General features: G+C 36.3%; 2 protein-coding genes across 7 annotated transcripts in view; one reads left to right on the top strand and one right to left on the bottom strand.

Moving 5' to 3' along the window:
* The window catches only part of CTNNA3 (catenin alpha 3), a 1,348,033-nt gene that overhangs the window by 764,290 nt on the left and 559,822 nt on the right, over positions 1–23,921 (bottom strand). The gene's annotated exons all lie outside the window — the stretch shown is intronic.
* Positions 7,145–23,921, top strand: part of LRRTM3 (leucine rich repeat transmembrane neuronal 3) — a 166,791-nt gene continuing 150,014 nt past the window's right edge. The window contains exons 1-2 of the mRNA XM_006190875.3: positions 7,145–8,169; positions 8,508–10,039. Coding sequence (XP_006190937.1) covers positions 8,166–8,169; positions 8,508–10,039 — 1,536 coding nt within the window. The 5' untranslated portion in view covers positions 7,145–8,165. The remainder of the gene's footprint in view (positions 8,170–8,507; positions 10,040–23,921) is intronic.

The following is a 23,921-nucleotide window of genomic DNA, read 5'->3' on the forward strand; positions in this document are numbered from 1 at the left end:
CTTAAGGGAAGTACTTTTCAATCAGGATTAAGCATTTATGATACAGAGAAGGGTTCTCCAGCCCATTTTAAGAGAGTCCCCAAATAAACTGAAGTATTTTTGTGTAACATAGGGACCCACAGCTCTTATTCTCTGCCACTACACTGCAGAATTTATCCTCTATCAGAAGTTTAATCTGTCTTAGATCTGCAGCATAAAATTAAAAAATCAGACATTGTTTCAGGAACAAAAGTAGAACTAGGCAATGGTACACTATGCTTCTTACCCAAATCAAGTTTTCTATTATCTTTCCCTACCTGGTGGTTGGGGGATTTAATTCTTAATGCTGATACATTTGTCAGGAAGGAAAATTAAAAATATACTAGTGTACTCACGTGAAACTATTACACATAATGCTTTAAAACTGCAATAGAAAATGCTATAGGCTGTATGTTTGTATCCTGTCCCCACCAAATCATATGCTGAAATCTAATCCACAGTATGAAGGTATTTGAAGGTGGAGTCTTTGGGAAGTGATTAGATGAATGGAATTAGTCCCCTATAAAAGAGGCCTCTGAGAGCTCCCTTGCCACTTATGCTGTGTGAAGTTGCAGAAAAAGAAGTCTATGAACAAGTAAGTAGGCCCTTACCAGACACAGAATCTACCCGCATCTTGATTTGGACTTCCCAACCTCCAGAACTGTAAGAAATAAATTTCTGTTGTTTTTAAGCTGCCAGATCCATAATATTCTGTTAGAGCAGCCCAAATGGACTAAGACAGAAAATTTTCCTAAAAAACTCTTATACATCAGAATATATATGAAGCAAATATAGCAAAATGTTTATTATGATACCATTTAAATGATACTGACTTTCTATTCAAAGCATAGCCATACATGCAAAGTTAAGCATCAAATATTAAGATATAGATTTGGTTTAGAGACTTCTATAGTCACGCTAAAGCTCCTTTGTTCTACTGTGAGAAATTATAATAAATTTGGGAATATACATAGGATAATAAATTTTACAGTGTGGCTCTGATGCCATACATTCCTTCATGGAATTTGTTCCAAATGAAAAGCTAGAAAACTGATTTCTCTCAATATAAATGACTACAAATGAATTTTGATCACTGTTCTCTTGAAAGTAATTTTCTGAGCCTCTTTTAGAAGAATATCCCCATAGTAATAGAAAAATTAGAAGGTTTATTTAGCGAGGAACAATATCAAATATCTGCTTTAGCTGACTATGGGCAAAAAGGCAAGTGCAATGAAAAATGAAGAACAGACACGAGTAAATACAAATGTTTAACCAACATAGATTCATGACACCTTAATATAATTCTTGTCCTTGAACTTGCCATTTGACCCATCACTTAATTCCCTGGTAGTATAAATGCCTCAAAATAGAAATACATATTTTCCTTCAGATTCTAAGTCTCATATTACTCAAAAGTTCTGCAAGTCTTAAATTTGCCACCAAGAGTGAATAGATGCCCCAAGTATTGATTTGGGGCCAGATATCCTGCTTAAATTAATAAATGGCTTCTTGCTCAACACGCATGCATTAAAACTTACTTCTTGCAAGTTAAATGACACAGGGGAAACAATCAGTCAAATGTAAAATGTGGAACAAGGTAAAGTCCAAATGACCTATTATCTCCCAATAAATTGATGACATTAAAAAATTAAAGAGACTTTAGAAACATGAAAATCAAATGCAATGATTGGGCCTTGCTTTTTAGAACTTGTCTACAAAGCATATTTAAGGACTTATTGTTAAATATGTTAGGTATAATAATGCTAGATGGTTAAATTAATTTAAAGTCTTTATTGCTTAGAATTACATTGAAATATATATATTTTACCCATATATATATATGGGTAAAAATGACATGATTTCTGAGATTTGCTTTTAAAATACTCCAAGAAGAAAAAAAAATATGTGTTTATGTGGGAGGAAAGGTAGTGTAGGGGAAACAAAATTAGCAAAATATTGATAATTGTTAAAGTTAACGTTTATTATACTATGCTCTCTATTTTTTGTGTGTTTTTAAATTTCCACTAAATTTTTAAAAAAATTATTTCCTCAAAGTCATGTAGTCTTTTCAACCTCCAGAAATCCACCAATAAGTGTTACACCCTAAGAGTTTATTATTTTTCCCTATACCCAAATTTGGCTTAGGGCTACCTCTGCAGGAAGTGACAGTAAAGAATGCAATAAAACCTGAGAATATGGATTGATGCTGTAGCATAAATGTATCTTCAGGTGAGGAAGTTAGATAACCTTTTATGTTTCACTCATTTGAATTTGCCTCATTCCAGAAAGCCACTGAGAAACTATTTTAATGGTCAGGCTTGGAAATTTCTTCACCCATTTATCTAAGTCAGAGATACTCACTCATAACCATATGTGACCAGACAGGGTTTTTAATGGGGCCCTTGAAGCAAGCAGATGGAAACCAAGAGACATGTTAATGTCTTGATGGAAGATCAGAATATAGTTTTAAGTGTACAAATGCATATGAGTATTCTAACCAACTAGAAATGAAGAAAATCATTTTCATAGCTGTAGGGAACTCTATGTTAGCATTCTGCCAATCTAATTACGTGATAGGGTAACTGAGTCAAAAACATTAAGCTCTTTACAACATCTATATTAAATGCATTTATTGGTGAAAGCACTTTATGAATTAGAACACAGAATGTCAATGATGTATGCTGTATAATAAATGGTTGTTGTATTTAAATTTTAGTAGAAAGAGAATACTAAAGAATTTTTTTTAATATTGGTAAATTCTGACTCTGCCTTTGATCATGTTAGTGACCCTTGTAATAATTGTTCCAGTATATGCTCATGACAGGAGAACCTAAACAGAATTCAAAGAAAAATTAATTTTCTCATAGGAAGCCTGATTCCAGAAATATTTTATAGCACTTTATAGTCTACAATGTATTTAAACATAAATAATGGAAACTGAGCCTAAATAAAAGACTGAGAGATTCATAGCACAGGTTTTATGAGTACTATTTTGCAGATAAGCAAACTGAGACCCTGAGAAGTTTGGCCAGAATCAGTTCCAAATTCCAAATGTCAACTGACATAGAAAATAAAATGTATATGTCATTCTCTAACTTATTTTAGAAAAACATTTTTGATTTACCAAATTTCTTTTCTAAAATTCTTAGTCTCAATGTTCCTCTATCTGGTCTTTATGTAATTCTGAATTTTCATCAAAGCTTTTGGTTCCATTCCCCTCCGAGACCATATGCAAAGATGTGGCCTCTGTCTAGGGCATCTGGATGGAAATCCACGTTGCTATTGTTTAGTGCCGAATTTTGCTAATCATTTTATAAAATATTTTAAAATACATTGTGGTGCTTTGAGGCCTAATATCAAGATGTTTGCAAAAGTTAGTCTTATCAAATCAAAGAGCTAAATTCAAACATAATTCAAATATGTTGACTACTTGATGTTATTCCCCAAACCTGACCTATAGAAGCAACTGATGGCTTCACCATCCCTCCAGTTGCTCAGCCCGTACAACTAGTCTTTAATTTTTCTTTATTTCATACCTCTACTTCTAAGCCGTTAGAAAATTTCTATTGCTTTTTACCTAAACATAAATCCAAAATTTAACCAAGTCTCACCACTTCCTCTGCTACCACACTGGCCCAAGCCACCATCATCTCTCTCCTGGTTGGCACAATAACCTCCTTACTGACTTCTCTGCTTTTATTCTTTTCCCTTTAGAGTCTATTCCCTCTCTGACTTCATCTCCAGTTATGCTCCACCCTGTTCTCTCCACTCGAGACTGGTTGGCCTCTTTGCTATTCATTGAACACATTATCTGCTCCCACCCACCTGAAGGCTTTTGCCCTGGTCACTCCCCATGTACATTTACGGTTAACAACCTCATCGTCTTCAAGGTTGCTCAAGCCACTCTCTTAGTGGCCCCAAACTATTTAAAACTGCAATCCACCTCACCCCTTGCACTCCTAATCTTCACTATCTTCCTTCCTTTGCTTTTTCCTATAGTACATACGACCTAATAATACACTATCTATGTTTGTTTTTTAATTGTCCATCTTCCCCCTTTAGAATGTAAGCTGACGTCTTTGTTTTGTACACTGATGTACTCTATAAGTGTCTGGAACAGTATCTAGCACATAACGGATATTCAGACTGTTAAATGAATGAAATATCTGAGGCCAACCCACTGTTAAGATATCAGTACTTCCACTTTAAGCCCTGGTTTTCTAAGTTTGTATTTGGCAATTGAGTTTCATATCAGACTGAAATTTGGCATTATATAACTGAGATTGGATTTATTTACCCAATTTAAACAAAATATGTTCAGCTATTTGAAGTACTGTAAGTGCAATAAGAGAGCCTTTAGATATATGACACTGTTTTATAAGGATATAAATCATAAAGGGCCTTGATTCACTGGGGAAATTTAACTTGTCAGGTAGTTTATGGTTTGTTCTGCATGTGGTGTTACTGCAAAAGAATTTGCTAAATACATAATGTAGTATAATTTTGCTTCTTTTGAAAGGTAAATAAGAAGTAATCACCTTGTTGTAGTTAACAAGTAATAAGAGAATAACTTTGAAAAGCACAATAGCAGATTACTAAAATCTTTGAAAATACACTTTTTTTTTCTTTTGAGGGACTATTCTACGTCTTTGGAGTGATTTCGGTAGCCTCAAGTATTCAGTCTGGTTTAGGATTGCATTATCTTATTTTTGGATTTCCCTGCTAGCCTCAGGAATGGTCTTCCCTCTTCAGGCATTTCACTACCTTGAACCAGCACAGACCTGGTGGTGATGCTGGCTTAAGGACTGCTGCCAAAGTAGGGACCACCCAGAGTGCCTGGACTTGGACTCAATCCAAGAATGGCTACTGATCACTATTGAGGAAGAGATCAATAGCGGCATTTAGAGAAAATATCAATTTTGAGATCAAAAAGGTGAATGTGAAGTCAGATCTATGGAGCAAGACAAGATCAGAAGCCAAGGTGCCAAGGAAATGTCTGAAAACTAAGGGCAAGGTCTATAACACAGCAGCAAATGTTATTCATCACAATTAATGCAAGATTTCTCCCAGGAAAAGCAAAGTGAGAGAAGTACATTTTCAGTGGGCTCTTCTGTGCATCTGTCAGGGAATGAGAGAAGAATAGAAAACACAAAGTTGATAGGGCCTCCAGCCACCCAAGAGGGGCCCTCTGCTGCTGTTAGGCAAAGCAGACATCTCGGTGGCTACTTCCCAGGGAGAAGCTGGGATGGTGAGGAGAAAACTCAGAGGCTTGCAAGCAACAGAGATGTGACAGAGTTATAAATACAACTCCCTTTAGTCTTCTTTTAATAGATACGAATTGTCAAGCCCCATTTGGGATGTTAGATGATAAAAGTTACAATATGCCAAAGGGAATATTCAAAACTATGTTTACTATTCTCATAAAATTTATGGTCTAACTAAGAAGACAAGAGATGTCTATATGAAAAAGTGAAGATCACTTGCTGACCACCTAAGTATTTCTACTTTCCAGCTTCTTAACCTTTCCACACACACTTTTTAAGAATAGTTTCTTCAAGATTGTATCCAATCTTACTGGACGAGGAAATTTTCAGGGATCAATCCCATGTATATAAGACTAACATTACATAAGTAGTTTATCCTGTATCAAATGTGATCCCCATAAAAATGTATTTATTTCAGGAAACCAAAGTAGACAAAACATTGTCTTTGTCCTCATAGAACTTATATTACAATGTCAGAGATTTGTATGTCCTCTCTTCCTACTAGGAGAAAATTTATTATTTTTATTCATTCCCTTACAGTACTTTTCTTAAACCTATTTGTCCATCAGTCTGTTGATAAGTGTAGCCTATTCCATGCCCTTGGGTCAAAATCTTGGGGGAGGGATTTGGAAATTTATCTTTTTAACAAGTTCTCTGGGGGCTTTATATGCATTCATAGCATTTATAAAATTACCAATCATTTTTAAACAAAATGGTTTTCTCTGTGGGGCAGATGTTACCATATTCTGCTTTGGGGGAGAAAATGATCAAACATCAATTACTAGTTAAGGTTCATTTTAAATATTTACCTTAAAGTTGAGATGATGGAGGTTTAGGAAGTCTTCTCATCAAAGAAGGCAGGAATGAGAGTATCTCAGAAATTCATTGTAAACAATATAAAACATATTCATTGAAGTAGTTCTTTGTGACTTAATGGCAGTCGGTATAGTCAATATTCAATACTAAATAGCATGTGATACCAGCAAATACAATAAAGTAGATATTGTTCAAATAAGAGCTAACACAGGCTTCTTGTGTGCCATATAATACTCTAAGTTCTTTACAGATATTAAGATGACTTAATTCTCAGACTATCTATGAAACAGTATTTTGTTTTTATGTCCATTTTGTTGAAGAGAAAACTGATGAACAGAGAAGATGAGTAATCCAGTCAAAGTTACAGAGCTGGTCAATTACAGTCAGGACTTGAACCTAGGTGCAAAAACTTATGTTCTCACTCTACAGGCTAAGCTTCTCTTTAGTTTTCATAATACTTCTTTAGAACATTCATACCAAAGAAGTGGATGCAAACTTACTCTAGAAATCAAGAATTTTACTACAGCTTCCTTGCCACAATGCCTTAATCGGGCTAATTTTCATTGGACTCACTTTAAAATGAAGATAACAGTGTTGTTGAAGCAGGATCATCTAGTGGTTAGAAGTTCGAGCATAAGAGAGAGATGATTCGGAATCTCACTCTGCCACTTGCTTACTATATGACCTTGAGCAAGGTACGTTTCCAAGTCTCAGTTTCCTCATCTTTGAAATGAAGGATGTAATTGGACCTACATATAATAATGCTTAAAGATAAAACAAGATAGCACATTTAAAGCACTTAGAAAGTGCTCAATGAATATTATTAGTGTAATAAATAGCAGTAGCATCAATAAACTGAACTGAATGAGCTCTTGATCCTTCTACTCACACTAAAAATGGTTTCTCTTCTAATTATAAAAAATAAAAGGACGGCAACTAAATCAACAAACCAAGTCATAAACCATTAAACCAATTATGTCTTTTGTAGGAAAACCAGAAAGGTTATTGGACACATTAGTTTATATGTCATTAGTTATTCCCTCTATTCCAAAATGCATGCATTCTAGCATCCTGAGATACCTTGTATAATATAATCACTGTGACTCCAAGAGGTCAAACCGGCAGGCAGTTAATGCTTCTCTGTGAAAAGCTCAATAATTCATTTTATAAATTTCAGTTCAAAGCCTACATTGAGGTTACGAAAAACTGACATTCGGTCTGTGAACTTAATGTCAAGCTCCAGAAAAACTCTGGGCAGCACGTGTTTAGCGATTAAGTGGATGCAGACAATAAAGACGTTGCCAAATTGTAAAACAAGACTTGGAAATTACAGAAAATGTTGCTAGTTATTGATTACGGTCACCATTCAGTTCCTACTGAGCCACCCAAAAGAATCATTCATTTTCTAGCAGAGAGCCTGCTCATTTGCAAGATAAAAGAGAGACATTTCTGCACATGCCCATAATGTTCTTCACCACTGGGGGCAGCTTTACATAAGACTGCATTCACTGAAACCAAAGCAACAGTCTGAGCAGCTTTCAGAATGACAGTCTGCAGAAGTGAGCTGAGCGTGTGCGCGGTACGGGGCTCTCCTGCCTTCCGGGCTCCAAGGCAGCTCTCTGGCTGAACTGGGTGCTCACCACCAGAAATGCTGGGCTATGGAATACAGATGTGGCAGCTCAGGTAGCCTCGTGTTGCCTGGAGGAATACAGCATGCTTTCCGATAAGAAGAAATTGTAGAAGCCAGGTTTTTTTTTTTTAGTCCCCCTCCTCCAAAAAAAACTGTAAAGATGCAAAAACGTAATATCCACGAAGATCCTATTACCTAGGAAGATTTTGATGTTTTGCTGCGAATGCGGTGTTGGGATTTATTTGTTCTTGGAGTGTTCTGCGTGGCTGGCAAAGAATAATGTTCCAAAATCGGTCCATCTCCCAAGGGGTCCAATTTTTCTTCCTGGGTGTCAGCGAGCCCTGACTCACTACTGTGCAGCTGACAGGGGCTGTCATGCAAGCGGCCCCCTAAGCCAAAGCAAAAGACCTAAGGACGACCTTTGAACAATACAAAGGATGGGTATGTTTTGTCATTTTTCTTCTTCTCTTCTTTAAAAAAAAAAAACCAAAATCCTCTAGTCTGTATATTAATTCTGCCTTAATTATTGTAGCAATTACCTTGCTCTGCTCTAAGACTATAAATTCAATTGCTTAGTGACATGTTTCTTTGCTTAACTATTAAAAAAAAAACCCTAAAAACAATTTTCTTTAAATTCCAAGATGATATTTGATGTGAAATGTTGTTATCTAGATTTAAATTTCTAAAAAAAAAGAAGATAGATGCTTATTATTGCTTGATTAGAAAGAAATGAATTATTTTTTGGGGGGATAACTTTTCTAAGTTGTTTTTATTTCCAGGTTTCAATGTAATTAGGCTACTGAGCGGATCAGCTGTAGCACTGGTTATAGCCCCCACTGTCTTACTGACAATGCTTTCTTCTGCCGAACGAGGATGCCCTAAGGGCTGTAGGTGTGAAGGCAAAATGGTATATTGTGAATCTCAGAAATTACAAGAGATACCCTCAAGTATATCTGCTGGCTGCTTAGGTCTGTCCCTTCGCTATAACAGCCTTCAAAAACTTAAGTATAATCAATTCAAAGGGCTCAACCAGCTCACCTGGCTATACCTTGACCATAACCATATCAGCAATATTGACGAGAATGCTTTTAATGGAATACGCAGACTCAAAGAGTTGATTCTGAGTTCCAACAGAATCTCCTATTTTCTCAACAATACCTTCAGACCTGTGACAAATTTACGGAACTTGGATCTGTCCTATAATCAGCTGCATTCTCTGGGATCTGAACAGTTTCGGGGCTTGCGGAAGCTGCTGAGTTTACATTTACGGTCTAACTCCCTGAGAACCATCCCAGTGCGAATATTCCAAGACTGCCGCAACCTGGAACTTCTGGACCTGGGATATAACCGGATCCGAAGTTTAGCCAGGAATGTCTTTGCTGGCATGATCAGACTCAAAGAACTTCACCTGGAGCACAATCAATTTTCTAAGCTCAATCTGGCCCTTTTTCCAAGACTGGTGAGCCTTCAGAACCTTTATTTGCAGTGGAATAAAATCAGTGTCATAGGACAGACCATGTCCTGGACCTGGAGCTCATTACAAAGGCTTGATTTATCAGGCAATGAGATTGAAGCTTTTAGCGGACCTAGTGTTTTCCAGTGTGTCCCGAATCTGCAGCGCCTCAACCTGGATTCCAACAAGCTCACATTTATTGGTCAAGAGATTTTGGATTCTTGGATATCCCTCAATGACATCAGTCTTGCCGGGAATATATGGGAATGCAGCAGAAATATTTGTTCCCTGGTAAACTGGCTGAAAAGTTTTAAAGGTCTGAGGGAGAATACAATTATCTGTGCCAGTCCCAAAGAGCTGCAAGGAGTAAATGTGATTGATGCAGTGAAGAACTATAGCATCTGTGGCAAAAGTACCACGGAGAGGTTTGATCTGGCCAGGGCTCTCCCAAAGCCAACATTTAAGCCCAAGCTCCCCAGGCCGAAGCATGAGAGCAAACCCCCTTTGCCCCCCACTGTGGGAGCCACGGAGCCCGGGCCAGAGACGGATGCTGACACTGAGCACATCTCTTTCCATAAAATCATCGCAGGGAGCGTGGCCCTTTTCCTGTCCGTGCTCGTCATCCTGCTCGTTATCTACGTGTCATGGAAGCGGTACCCTGCCAGCATGAAGCAGCTGCAGCAGCGCTCCCTCATGCGCAGGCACAGGAAAAAGAAAAGACAGTCCCTAAAGCAAATGACTCCCAGTACCCAGGAATTTTATGTAGATTATAAACCCACCAACACGGAGACCAGCGAGATGCTGCTGAATGGGACGGGACCCTGCACCTATAACAAATCTGGCTCCAGGGAGTGTGAGGTATGAACCGTTGTGATAAAAGCGCTCTTAAAAGCTGGGAAATAAGTGGTGCTTTATTGAACTCTGGTGACTATAAAGGGAACGTGGTGCTCCTCTCCCCCTTCCCTTCCCTCTCACTTTGTTGGTGAGGTCCTTCACTGTCCGTTTTAGTACCTTCATAATACTGGTCATTTTCCTTTCATACATAATTAACCTATTGAAATTTAAATACCACAATCAATGTGAAGCTCGAACTCTGGCTTAATATAATGCCTATTGTGTTAAGACCCTTTATTGATTCCATTAATGTCACACTTGTTTTAAGATAAAACTTCTTTCATAAGTAACCCCCCACATCTGCTGTTATTCTCCGTCTGGGAGGACCAGATCTACAGTTCTAGGAGGTTTGCAGTTCAGTGGCAAATAAAGGAAAAAGAGTGATCCTAGCTTGAACTGATTTGAGGAAGATGACTTGACTGATGACAGGAACATTTAGAGACAGTCTTAACCCAATGCCTGGCTTAAAAACAAAATTGCAGGAAACTATCAAAAGATGGTGCTCTGTTAAAGCAGCACCAGGAATCGTTTCCAGGGGTGTTTGAATTACATTAAGGCAAGCCTAGGGAAAACTGCTGAAGGGTTAAAATGCTGCAAGTAGACAGCTGCAAAATGTGAGGAGATGGTAAAAATACAAAGTTTTAGACTCAAAGCCTCATCTCTGAAACCCATCTCTGTTAAATCAGACTAGAGGTTTCACTGTCAGTTTCCTCTAGCCTCCACACTTCCAGAATAAATAATTAAGTAAAATAGTCAAGAGGCAAATTTGGGGAAGTAGATTGCTCCACTGCCCCTCACCTTCAGGATTTTTCAGAGATGAGGCTTGCAAATGGGAATGCAGCTCACTAAATGCGTGTAGGTTGGAAGCCTACCTGAATTTCCCTTTCCAGCTCTTTTAAGGACCCTAATGTAGGAAGTGGAATCATGAGCTCTGTCTGTCCTTCTGTTTGGGATTTGTCAGGCTGTCCTGTTGTGTTCCGCGACCTGCCCTGCACACACACCAGTCCCCTGGTGACTTCATTCAGAGGTGTAAAGAGAGCACAGTCTAAGATATGCTTTCCACCAACAGCCTCATTGAAAAGAATGATTTTGCTAACACCTTAATAAACGTATAAAATAAATCTTAGAGGAAAAAAGACCAACTCTATGGCGGTTGTCTTCTGCTCTTCTATTGCTGATGTTATAGTGTCCCTATGTTCATCTGTATTGTGAACTCATTCATCAGTGTGATTCTGTACAGACCCTGTTGGCAATCTGCAAGCTGCATGCATGTTTTTATGTCAATGGTGAAAGTTTATTGACTGCAGTGCAAATATCATAGCTTTGGTATTTAAGTAACTTTGACCACAGTTCATTTATATTTTAGAAAAATGTCTTTAGTCTGTACCCTCTTTCATACTCCAAAATGAAGAATTCTATTACAGGAGAAAAAAATTAGGAATTGCAACATTGAGCCTGTTTCATTTAACTTGGCTTGACAAGCTCTACATCTTTAACCATGTCCCTGTTCTTTCAAAACAGAATCACTGCAGAAAAAAAGAAAAAGTAAATGGCTGTTTTTACCAGCATTTTTATATAGTTTGGAGGCTTTTCACTGCTGAAAGAAAAAATCTAGGCAAGTTACCATGAAATATAGTTGCAAGGAAGCCAGATTATAAAAATCATACTTTTATAAGCAGTAAAGGAAAAGGGACATCTAAAGTGGATTTCTCAAGGTACTTTGATTAAATCTCTAAATAGATGCCAGTTCAGAAAAGCATCATAGCTACAATATATTTACCCATGAATAATTGTTGGATATAGATTTCTTAATGGCAAATGGTCACGGATTCCCAATTGATTAATAATGCAGATAGTTCCTTACAATACTATGAACTGGATGACTGAGCCTACTGTGATGTTTTTCACTGAAGTTGTGATTTTACATTTTTCATAAAATGTCAGTAAATACATATTCCATCAAAAAAAGAAATTTTCTTTGGTCAGCTCATTTTTATCTGTACTAAAGATGACTGTATTAATTAAATGCAGTGTTAAAGTGAAAAAGCCCATTTCTATTCTTTGACTTGAACTTCTGCCTCATTTGTCATGGATACCAAATAAATTAAGGCAAGGCATCTTTTTACTTATATTTTAAAATTCTTACAAATTCTCAGTGCTGTGGTACTGCTAGTATATACATAAAATATGTGTGCTGTATTAAAAGTGTTTCTAAAATTCAAAGCCACTGGGTGTATAAGATTACATGAATACCCAACATTTTGAAGGCTGGTTATTTTTTAATACCTAACTTCAACTACTTACAAATTTAGTAATTTCTACCAAAATAAAACTCCTTAGATTATAAAAGTAATTTAAATACAGGACATGAAACTACAAAAAACAGTCTTTTCCCCCTCTTTGGGAATGAAGCTTCTCTAGTTCTCAGAATATAATTCTTGTAGGTTAGACGATCACTAGTTCACCACTATAAACCAAACAAAGCCAACTGGCAAATGTTTTCCTACTCAAATTCGGAGTCCTCACCCCCACCCTATGGCACTTTCTGGACTATATACCATACATCTATTTTCATAAGTATTTTAAACTCATTGCATATGAGAAAAATGTAATTGATATTTCATTTTCTATTCCATATTTACATTGTCTGACTTCCCTCAGAGATAACAACAGTTAAATAAACAGCCTGACCTGTTAAACTATACAGCAGACGCATTGATGCAGCATGGATTCAGTCAGTACTTTGAATGCTTTACCAGAGAGAGAGGAAACACAAGTTTAGTCTCTGAACCATCTGTGGTTTTTTTTTCCCCCAATTTTTATGAGCCCCAGTACTTGGAGTGAAACTGCAGCATGGAGTTAATAGTCCAAGTACCACAGTCTCCTAAGTAACACTTATGCGAGATATATTCCTTTTAAATGAGTTTATATTTTCCAAGGATGTTGACATTACATCTTTTCAAAGATTTTAAACCATTTTTTACTTGATTTGGTGAGTCAACTACCTAAGCAAACAGGCAGGAAACTGTATTTCTGTGGAGCAGCAGTGACCTCCAGTGGCTGGTTAGACTAACCACAGCTGAGACACATTCTATTTCATTTTTTATCCTGAATCCTTATGTAAACGTGGTTGACACATATAGGTTTTGACTCGTGAATCAGATTTGAATTTTACTTAGTTCATCTCCCTTGGGAATACAGTTGTAGTGTAATTTTTAAAAATTATGTTGTGCATATTGACTTATTTAGTAACACCCAGAATTGGAACTGAGGGCAAGAAATAAAGTGTACAAGCAGAAGAGCAAGTGATAATGTAACACGAATAGATAAGAAATGCTTTAAACTATTTATAATCATCGACATTGGACAAATATTCTGATATTTTCATTAAGTGAGTTAACATTTTGCACAGGCAAGATACTGAAATATAATGTCATTAGATTGGGGAAAACACATTTGACTACGAATATTGAAAGGATCAGCATCAGTTATTTGCCAGTCAGTATGAATGTCTGAGCTATCAAATGAGGGAGGCCTCCCATTCTGGCTCTAAGACTCTCCAGTTTGTTGATCATGCCAGTGACCTGTGCTTTGCCCCACTGCTCTCTTCCTCCCTTCCCGCTTCAGTCAGCTGAACACTGGTTCTATTAGGCTCCCTGACAATGATGTTACAGTCTAAGAGGTGATGATTCATAGATAATGAAATTATGCTCTCCTTCTGGGGAAGGATAATGCAGAGTCAGATTCGGAGATTTGGCAATTATTTTTAAGATGCTATAGGTGCAAGAAATATCTTCTCTTCCCTTGACATTTACCAAGAGAACTTAAATAGTTTAAAGTGTGGATTCGAGTAGCATCAGAAACAAGTATCAAGCCATACAGCCTAAAACAAATTGAGTTCCAGACATGACAAATGAGAACTGAGCCATGAGAAATGAAAAATTCAGCAACTGTGTTGTGTCCTTTATTCCCTTTTCCCTGGATTCTCATTAGAATCTGGGTCTGTAGCAAACCCATGGCATTTTGCTATACTTGTATTCTCTTAGCTACCTACAATAAAAATCAGAGGCAGCTGGAAGAAACTATAAACATGAAAAATAATATCAATGAATTTGAATTATAAATGTTGTAAGAGAAACAGAACTGATGAAAGCTAAGTAGCTTGTATTAAATAAATCTCGAAAACTAATAAAATAACACACAGGTGAGAGTGACAGTTTCTCTAATCAAATCATGATAGCCTACAGAATTAGAGCTGCTTTTGCCTAGTCTCAAAAATTACTGTGATGTTTGCATAGTTGGATAAAATACAGTAGAAATATTGCAGAGCAAATATACTAAAAAGAGTTAAAGATTCTTTTTGATTTGAGAAAAATATCACAGCCATGTATGGTAGAGTATGGGCCTTAGATTCAAATTTCTCTGACATTTGCAAATCAAATAATCTCAGGGAAATTTCTTAGCTTTTCTGAACTTGAAGTTCCCTATCTGTAAAATGGGCAAATATCATTGACTTCACATGGTCATTGGGAGGACAAAATGTGAGCAATACTTTGTAAACTCTAAAATGGCAGCTACTTATTATTTTCCAAGAGCACTTAGTGAGATATTCAGCTGTTTGCCAATGTTCTATGTTTGGCCTGGGTTAGAAAACATTACTAACCACTGTGTAACAGAAGCCCAAATATGTTTTTACATTAATATGAATTCTGAGACTTGGCAGTGAATCTAGGACTTTAATTAGTCTTTGACTTTCAGTTTCCATAAAAACAGTTTCTTCCACCCCATGTTGGTGAAGTCTATGAGTTATCAACAATGATCACAATGTACCATAGACATAAATAGACACCAACCAGAGAACACTGAACCAAAAGCTTACCAAACTAAATCAAAATTCTAATTTTGCCCCAAATCAGGTCATTACAGCAAAGGCTTTCAAATCAACATAGGTTACTCTCCCTTTCCCTCTCCAGTATCACTATTTTGAGACTTTGTTGACTTTATAACATTTATGGCAAGATGACATCATTATTGAGCAAAAAGTAATTGCTTAGAACACATTACAGTGGTATTAGCACATATTCCAGGTATCAATTACATGACATCTACTCTATTGTTTCTTTGTATTCCCCTAATGAAAGATTATCCAAAACTTCCTCCTAGTATAGAAATTACTGTTGACTTTATCAGTTACTGTCATTGAAAATCACTGGATTAAAAAAAGTAGCATAAAAGAACAAAGGCTTTTTTAATGAGTAATAATCTATTCACTTATGCAAAATTAAGTACTTAAGAGTACTTTTTGTGGGCCTTTCATCAAAAAATGGCCAATGTAATTAAAAATCTCTCTCTACTGGATGTAGCTTTTCTTACCAAGTATGATCTAGCAAATGTATTTCCAAATTCTTTATCATTTAAGTAGAAAACTGTTCCTCTTCGACAGCTGAGTTTCTATGAAATCTTTGGAAAACAGAGACAAGATGGTGGTGTTTCAGTGGAAAAAGCATTTTTGAATTTTATGCTGCTTTACCTTCATAGGATTATTGGTATATGTCCTTGAGTTAGGTCTCCTGAACATGTGAGGAGGATTTCAGGAACATAGAGAAAACAAGAATATCTAGGTCACAACCTAAGACCAAGCAGAGGCACTCTATTTTATAACTATACTTTCTAATAACAGAACCTCCATATGTAATAATAATCCATCTTACTGAAAAAAGAAAAAGAGCCTCTGTCTTATCCTATCCAGCAAATGTTGTAATAAAAATTGATAACTTTTTTGACAATTCTTTAATTTTACTTTCAGGGGCTCCCACTTTCCCTCATCCAGAAAATAATTTCATTTATTCCTTTCTCCCATTCTTAAACTGTTGTTATGTACCTTCCTACATTACACTAAAAATGTTTTCCCTCATATAAGCCAACACAACTCGTCATCTTACTCAAAGAGCATCCTATCTTTAATAAAAAAATGAGACCATAAAACAAAATTTAAGTCTGCCAGACCCTTCCCCCTTTCCTCTACAGCTTACAAACCACCTTTAAAGTATCTTCTGATTTGCTGTGAAAGAAAGAAGAAATATAGTTGAATTACCAGTCTGGCAAAGTATTACAGCTTACTATTTTCCTTTTTAATTAACTAACTCCTACAAACAAAATATAGGACTTTATGAATGGGAATACTCAATGACATTTCATCAATCAAAAACACATGTCAACAATCAGAATTTTGTCTTTTTCAGGGATGAAATGCAAATTTGGGGGGCCTCACAGATAAAATGGTAGGGCAAAGTTTGCATTTAGCAAAGGCAATTTCTGTTAAAGCTTCATTGCACTCATTATCTATCCAGGGTGTAAAATGCATTTTGCCAGTAAAGAGCAAATGACTTTGATTAAATATAAATCCTTATTCAGCACTCTTGGGGCTCAAACTTATTGATGAAGTGGGAGTAAAAAAAACTGTCTTCAAACAGTGAAGCTAGATTGTAGTGAGGCTATTCTATTGAGGGGTGTTCATGACTTTAATTGGGTGGTCCACACATGTAGCTAAAAGTGCTTCTTGTTATTAATATTGATCCATTATACTCTGAAAGAAGGAACATGCTCATCCCTCTTTGATGCAATCAACCAGCATCTCACAAGAATGTTTAACGGAAACTTGTGGAACATACCATGTTGAAGTTGAAGAAGTAGAGTGCCTTTAAAATCTCTGATAAACCTGTGATAACTTACAACAGTGAAAACTCCCTAAGAAGTTTAAAAACAAACTCGGCACTTTAGGATCACTGTTGGCTTGTCTTTCATCAATTTATGAAAGGGATTCTGCACAATTTGTATAAAATTTTAAAGTGAAAAGGTATAAATGTTTGGTTGGAGTACTGCTATTTGTCCAATGGAAGGTTAGGTAATATCACTGAATGACAATTAACCTGGAATCTTTAAAGATCTGTTTAATATGGCAGAGGCCATATTACATAAATATTTTGTGTTTTCCACAAGGCTAGGCATGTTGTAGATGCTTAGGGGGAAAAAAAAAGAATCCATATCCTTCCTATAAGGTGATTATTTTTTTATTTGTTTCATGTTCTTTTTTGTCATTTTATTAAACATTTGTTCACATGTAGGTATATTTTTGTGTACTTATTATTATGCGTCAGGAATGTATATATAGTTTTCTTCTTTTAATATAAGAATAGAGTACTTATATTGACTCTGTTTCATCCATTAATCTTAAAACCTTTTCCCTTCTTTATAGGACTGTCCTAAAATAATTCATACCCTCCCCATCCAACGCTTCTCAAGCCAAATTAGGAAGTGATTACCAGTCATTTACCATTAGGATATCCCTCCGCTAGTTAAATACTAATCCTCCAGAAGACTCTTCTTCCTGGCCTGTGGCACCCACTCCAGCTCATGTTGTTAAAAGGCAGCATACACTTAGTCTTATGGACTTTTACAGGGAAGACTGAGTAGTAAAATGTGAAAAATCTACGTATATTTTTATGGGCTTCACTTCGGTTATTTTTATGGTCTAACATGCAGAGACGTGTGGGGTCTTTATTAGTTGACACTGAAATGCAAAAGCATTAAGCTAGCTATAAATTGAAAAGACAAGGTCAAGAGAGATCAAAGAAAAATAGAGTCCAAAGCTCATGTTACATATATCTTAATCTTAAAAGTAATACCAAATAATGAGCATCCTGTATTTCGCTTTTCTGACATCTTGATTTACCCTCCAAGTTTACCATCATATTCTTGAATTTAAGCTTCACATTCCAGACATTTTTCCACTTCTAACAGAGAGTTTTCTTTCCTTTGTTTTTCGCTTGTTTCCTTTTGTGTTGCTTTCTGCCTACAGACCTTTTCCAATTCTTTTAGCGTATCACTTTGCCTGCTTTTCTAAAATCCCCACTCAAATGTTGATTCTGTCAGAAAGTCACCAGGTCATTTATCAGTATTATGGTTGGAGTGATCAGACAGACAGAGTTTGTCTCTAGAGTGCAGTCCAGTCAAGTCTGGGATATCTGTTTGTCTTTGCAGCCTCCCATTTCCATACCTTTTCACCATTTAGTATTATCCATAGTGCAATTCCTCCATCCATTGCTACCTAGGGCTTCCGTGGTTCCTCACTCCTCACCCAATACATATCCCCAGATCTCAACCAGTATCGTTGTCCCTCCCAAGGGCACTTAACATTTAAATAGAGATAAAAAACCTTTTGCGAAAGGTAAAAAAGTTATAAACTAATCACAGGCATAACCATCAGGGGTTATGCTTCTGGGGGCAAAAGTGCTCTGCAGGCACCTCTGAAATTATCCTACATAGATACCACAATATTCTTCTCAAACATGAAGTTGGGCCTTCCCAAAAGAACCAAGGCAGGGCAAATAATCCATGTTTCATTCAATAAACTATAGTTTGAGAAATCTTTTCAGTGAATGGCTATCATACACAGGCTTTCTCCTTAGTTTTTCTCCATGGAGATACAATATTGTATACAAGAAAGAACTTGGGCTGTACATTCAGAATGAGCCAGTTTGGAATCTGGTTCTGGGATTTAACAGCTACAAAATCTTGAGTGTTAGCTTCTTCATCTTGAAAATAAAAATGTGTAATATAACATAATCATCACAGGACTGTCACAAGAGGGCAAAGAATCAGCATTTCTTGAATATTTTTATGCACTATATTTGGCATGTTGCATATATTATTTAACTTAATACTCATAAAGACCCTCTGATGATTAAATGAGATGACATGGATAAAATCCCTTAGTACAAAGCTTGGTACATAATAAGCTTCCCTTTCCCTTCAATAGCTCTAAGTGCTAAAAATTTCAGTACAACAGTATGCTTTGAGAGTCGTATTCTACTATATCTATTTTTATATAGAATAACAAACAGTATCTGGCAGGCTTTCAAGACATAGAATCTTAACTGCCATAAGCTCAGGTACATTGCAGTACATGGTTAATATGCGATGAAGAGTAATGAGGTATATAAAACCCATGTCCTAAACCTCCCAACAAAGCCTGACTGCATCTCTGCCTTTATTTCCACACCATTCCCTGTGCTCTAACTGGCCAGTTTTTTAAGTAGCATGTGCTTTCCTACTTCTGTGCTTTTGCTCAAGCTGTTTCCTTTATAAGAAATGACTTTCCTCCCCCTCAGAGTACTCCTGTCAATCTCTGAGTCTTTATAATTGATTCAACTCAAATTTCACTCATTCTGGAAATCTTAATCTTGCTTGGTCCTTCCCGTTGTCCATGATATATTGTACCTCTATTAGAGACTACATCACAGGCTGCCTTCTGTTAGAGCTACCAATGTGTTTTTATACCCTTTTTGAGGAAATGGGCCATCTCTTCTTCTCTTTCTTCTTCCAATAGTGATTGGTTATAGTCTTTTATTCATTGTAGGTATCTGTTGCATTGATTTTCTGTTGATTATTACAAGGTTATTGTCAACCTCATATTTATTTATATAGTCTACATGTACATTTTTGTTTTTATTTTACACATACTTTTTACATATAAAGTCTTCTCATTTATCAGTTAACTGGGTTCAAAAATTATTCTTAAGAAATATGGCTTTTAAGAATCATGTTCTGATTTGAATTGCTTCTCTGTTGTGAATAATCCAACAATAATTTTCCTTGATAGTTACCAAGGGCATGAATATTTTAGGGGATATGTTTAAGTGACTAAGAGATAAAAGAAAAATTAGGAGGCAAAGAGAGAATATTTAATTAAAGGAATGATGGCATCTCGATTTTAGTGAAGGCCTAGGTAGTTAACTTTTGTTGTAAAAGCCATATATCTGAGACCTCTTTTTTGTCCACTGCCTCTTGAGAAAGGTTCTCTTTCCTCTTTAGCTTGGATATCTCTTCATCCTATGACGAGTTCCACAAGGCTTCTACTTTAGACACATTTCAAGGCCTCTCCTCTCTTCTCAAAGTGGCTAGGTCACAGAGCTTTGGCTTTTGGATTACAGACATTTTCAAAGTAACTCTTCTACAAAAGGCTTCAAACATCAAAAGTTGACAATTAGTAATGTTCATCTTTTTTTAACCTCCTGAACATTGATTATGCAGAAGGCATATTTGATTACCTAGGACTAAAGCCTCTGCCCTTTGCTGAGTCTCTTCTTTGCTCCCTTCTATTCATCCACTTACTCCTTTTCACTGAATTTCTTTTCTGCCTCTCATCACCACTTAAAATAGCTCACACTTTGTCCCACTATCCAACTTTTATTGATAAGTCAGTCTTGACTTGAATATGTACCAACTGACTGGGTTGATAGGAAAATACTTATGGTTTTTAGCTCTTAGAAAAGCAATAAATAAGATGATGTAGTCTAATAACATAATTTTAAAAGGAGCCAAAAATTTATTTCTATTCAACAGCTTTGTGTAGTTCTATAAACAGAGGGCTGTAACTTTGTAAATCGTAGTTTAATTTCAGAAATGATATAGCCCCCTAATATATTTTTAAGTCACATTTTAACTATGATTTGTAAAGGCAGGGCAGATTTGTAGGGCATCCAAACATTCCTTTTCCTGTGAGGCATTGCTCAGGCTCTGGACCATGGTAATCTTTGCCATTAACGGAGCAGATTCATTTTTGAACATATGTAATAAGAGAATTAAAATGAAACCTTTATTCAGTCATCAAACTTGTAGCTACGAGGATTTTTGAGAAACTTGCAGTCCATTTTCTTACCTTCTATTTGAAACTCTAAGCTAATTTAATTGTATTCTTAACAATTTTCCAAGAACCAAATTCCTCAGTCCCTCTCTTAGTTATCCATCCCAGGGTTTTACTACAAACATAGTACCATTTTTTACCTCTAACCTAGATCTCTCTTGCTTATTAAGCTATACCCAGTGGTTACTAAATTTTTTTAAATAATTTTTTTGTTTCTATTTTTATTAAACAGGAAGAAATATAAGAAGTGGTTGAGTTTTGGTTTTATTTTTAATCTTCAGTACTGGAATCTGCTTGGTCTAGCTCAGGTAAAGGGCCCTAGGTTCCATGGTACAGTTTCAAAAGATGAAAAACCACTGCTCCCAAATTAGCACTAATTTATAAATTATTTAACAAGAATTTCAGCATCATTAACAGCTGAATGAAAGGAACCCAGGGTTTAACTAACCTATAACCAATTATATATGCAAGAAGTTTCCAGCAGGATATGTTCAGCAGTTTTCAAGACCAGGCTCACAAATTATATTTCCAGAGGTCAAATTTGCACATAGCTCTTTGAACCACAACTATCTCCTCATATTCAACTCAGTTTTAACATCCAGCAGTGTGTTGTGCAGAAATAATCAATGGTTAAGTTATTCCCATTTTGTTGGCTCAGCTCACAGTAACCTACTGATTAGTTTATTTTTAAAAATGCCTGTCTGATCTTCAATTTGTATTTCAACTGTACCCAAGTGCAGATGCCATCCCTGGTAATATGACAAAACAGACTGAGGTTTATAAATGTTTCTGTGTGCTCCAATAACAGCATTCACCTTGCAGTAACTATATTGCAGCTCAAAGCATTGTAAAAGTGCAACTGAGTTTCCTAGAGAATCATTTTAGAGTTAATTAAACCTTCTCCACCTGTAATTTAAGAAAAAAGGAAAAGCCCAACACTCCTAAAGACAATGGGGGAAAGGCAGTGTAAGAAATAGAAGTCCTCTGTTTATCCAGGGAGGTACTTTACAAGGCAGACAGCTACACCACAGTAGAGAGACAGCATTTCCTCAGTGGACTCAAGTTAATTAAAATGCACAGTTACAACAGGCTTTCTCAGAGCCTGCAGCTGAATGACCGAAGTCTCCATTTTCCTCCAGTGTCACACAGAACGTGAAGAGGCAAACATACTGCCCAAACACAATTTGACTCACTAAAATCTAGCACTATAAACACGAAATACATTTCTCTGGCACATTTTAAAAGACGTATTATCAAGATTTATGGCACAAGGATAGAAATGATTTGCAGTTGGGCAGCACCGAGAGAATATCCTACATTCCTCTCCAAGTAGATTTAAGTACAATTTACAAATAAATCTTAAGGGGTAGAGTCCACTTTCAGGGCAAAATCTTCAACTCCTTCCTTTCAAATGTATGGAATTTGAATCTGACAAATAGTCCGTCTGTTGCCAGAATTTATGAGTAATATGAAAAATCAAAGGCCACAAAAGCTATTTGTCAAATAAACTGCAGAATGCAATAGCAGTCTGCAGGGCTCATTTGCAGAACTCATGATGAGCATGGGAGGAGGGGATGCTAACAGCTGCAGCCTTGACCGCACTGCCCGTGCCAGCTAGAATCCAAGCCGCGTGAGCTGGGTATGGCTGAAGGAGGGGGCCAACAAATGAAAAAAAAAAAAAAAAAAAAAAAAAAAACCCAAAAACTAAAAACAGAGGAGATTCTTATATCTAAGTTTTTATTAAATCAGTACCTCAACATGCACATTCAAATACCTGCAGAACCAGCTGAAGACAGACGTGGCCTGTAGGTATTCAAATTAAATCTGTTCACGGAACACGATATGTATTTCCTGGTATGGGCGAGACAGTACAGCCTTTGAATCTGTTAGACTAGCAGCATGGCATGGCCTCAGTTTCCTCACCTGTAAAATGGGAACAGTACTTCACAGCCCAGGGCAATTTTGAGGATGAACTCAGATAACATATTTGCGGGCACAGCAAGTACTTGATAAAAGTTATTCTCCTGCCTCTCACTAGGTACTTTCACAACACAATGAGTTGATATGAGTGGCAAAGTCAAAGTTCTCATATTAACCATATAAATTAAGAAATCTGCTATCTATAGGAAATGATAAAGTATCCCTGGAGCTTAATTAATAAAATTTTAAATCAAACCTAAACAGGGCTTATCAGAAATTTGAAATCCTTCTGTTAATATCCCTTAGTGGAATGGTTATATTAAGTTTTGTCCTGTAACAATTTTGCTTAGCACCATAACAAAAAAATTTTGACCTTAGTATTGTCTTTTGCTAATAATTCAACGTCATTTCCTTTTCATAAACATTACTTGAAGAACGGACTCTATTACCTTTCAGATATCCCTTTAAAGTGTTGCTGTAATGCCTGTCTGTCTCTCTTACTCATTTTTCTCCCACAAACATGGATATATCACATCCCTCCATGCTCAGTACTAAAGGGAACGTGCTATTACTATTGTAGTAAATCAAATGGTCTACATAACTTAGCACCTAATTCATTTCTAGTGGGAAATAATTTAGACATTTGGAAGAAAGGAACACAATATTAATACTTATGTTTTCAAAAATTCCAATTGAGTCTGTGAAATAATGGCTGAATTATCCAAAGCAATTTATCCAGAGTGTTACAATAAAAGAATTCCAAAGGAAATTTACTGAGCACCTACTACCTGCAGGCATACAAGTGGATTTTTGTTTTTCCTCAAGGCAAACAAAACATAATCGACAGCAAAGGGCATTTGACTTTTGGAGTCATATCACCAGGAAAGCCATTGATTTATTTGACTAATTCGAAAATCACTTCATCATAATGCGTTGGATTTTCTCTTCTCAAGAGAGAAATTTGATACATGCCCTTCACCAGAGACATGATAATAATTAGTTCCTTTTATAGACTTTGAAAAGAGCACAGATGAAAAGAGCTGTAAGAGTTTCTAAATGACATAAGATCTGTGAAGTGGTAGCTATTTAACACAAACCTCATACAGCTGTTATGTGGATTCATTAGTTAATCAGTTAGTTAATGACTTTGAAGTGTTAAATCTTATTAGACTTTTTTTTATATACTTTAACACATATGAGAGAGAAATTACTATGTATGAA

This window comes from Camelus ferus, chromosome 11, assembly GCF_009834535.1.
Source record: "Camelus ferus isolate YT-003-E chromosome 11, BCGSAC_Cfer_1.0, whole genome shotgun sequence".
NCBI classification, from domain to species: Eukaryota; Metazoa; Chordata; class Mammalia; order Artiodactyla; family Camelidae; genus Camelus; species Camelus ferus.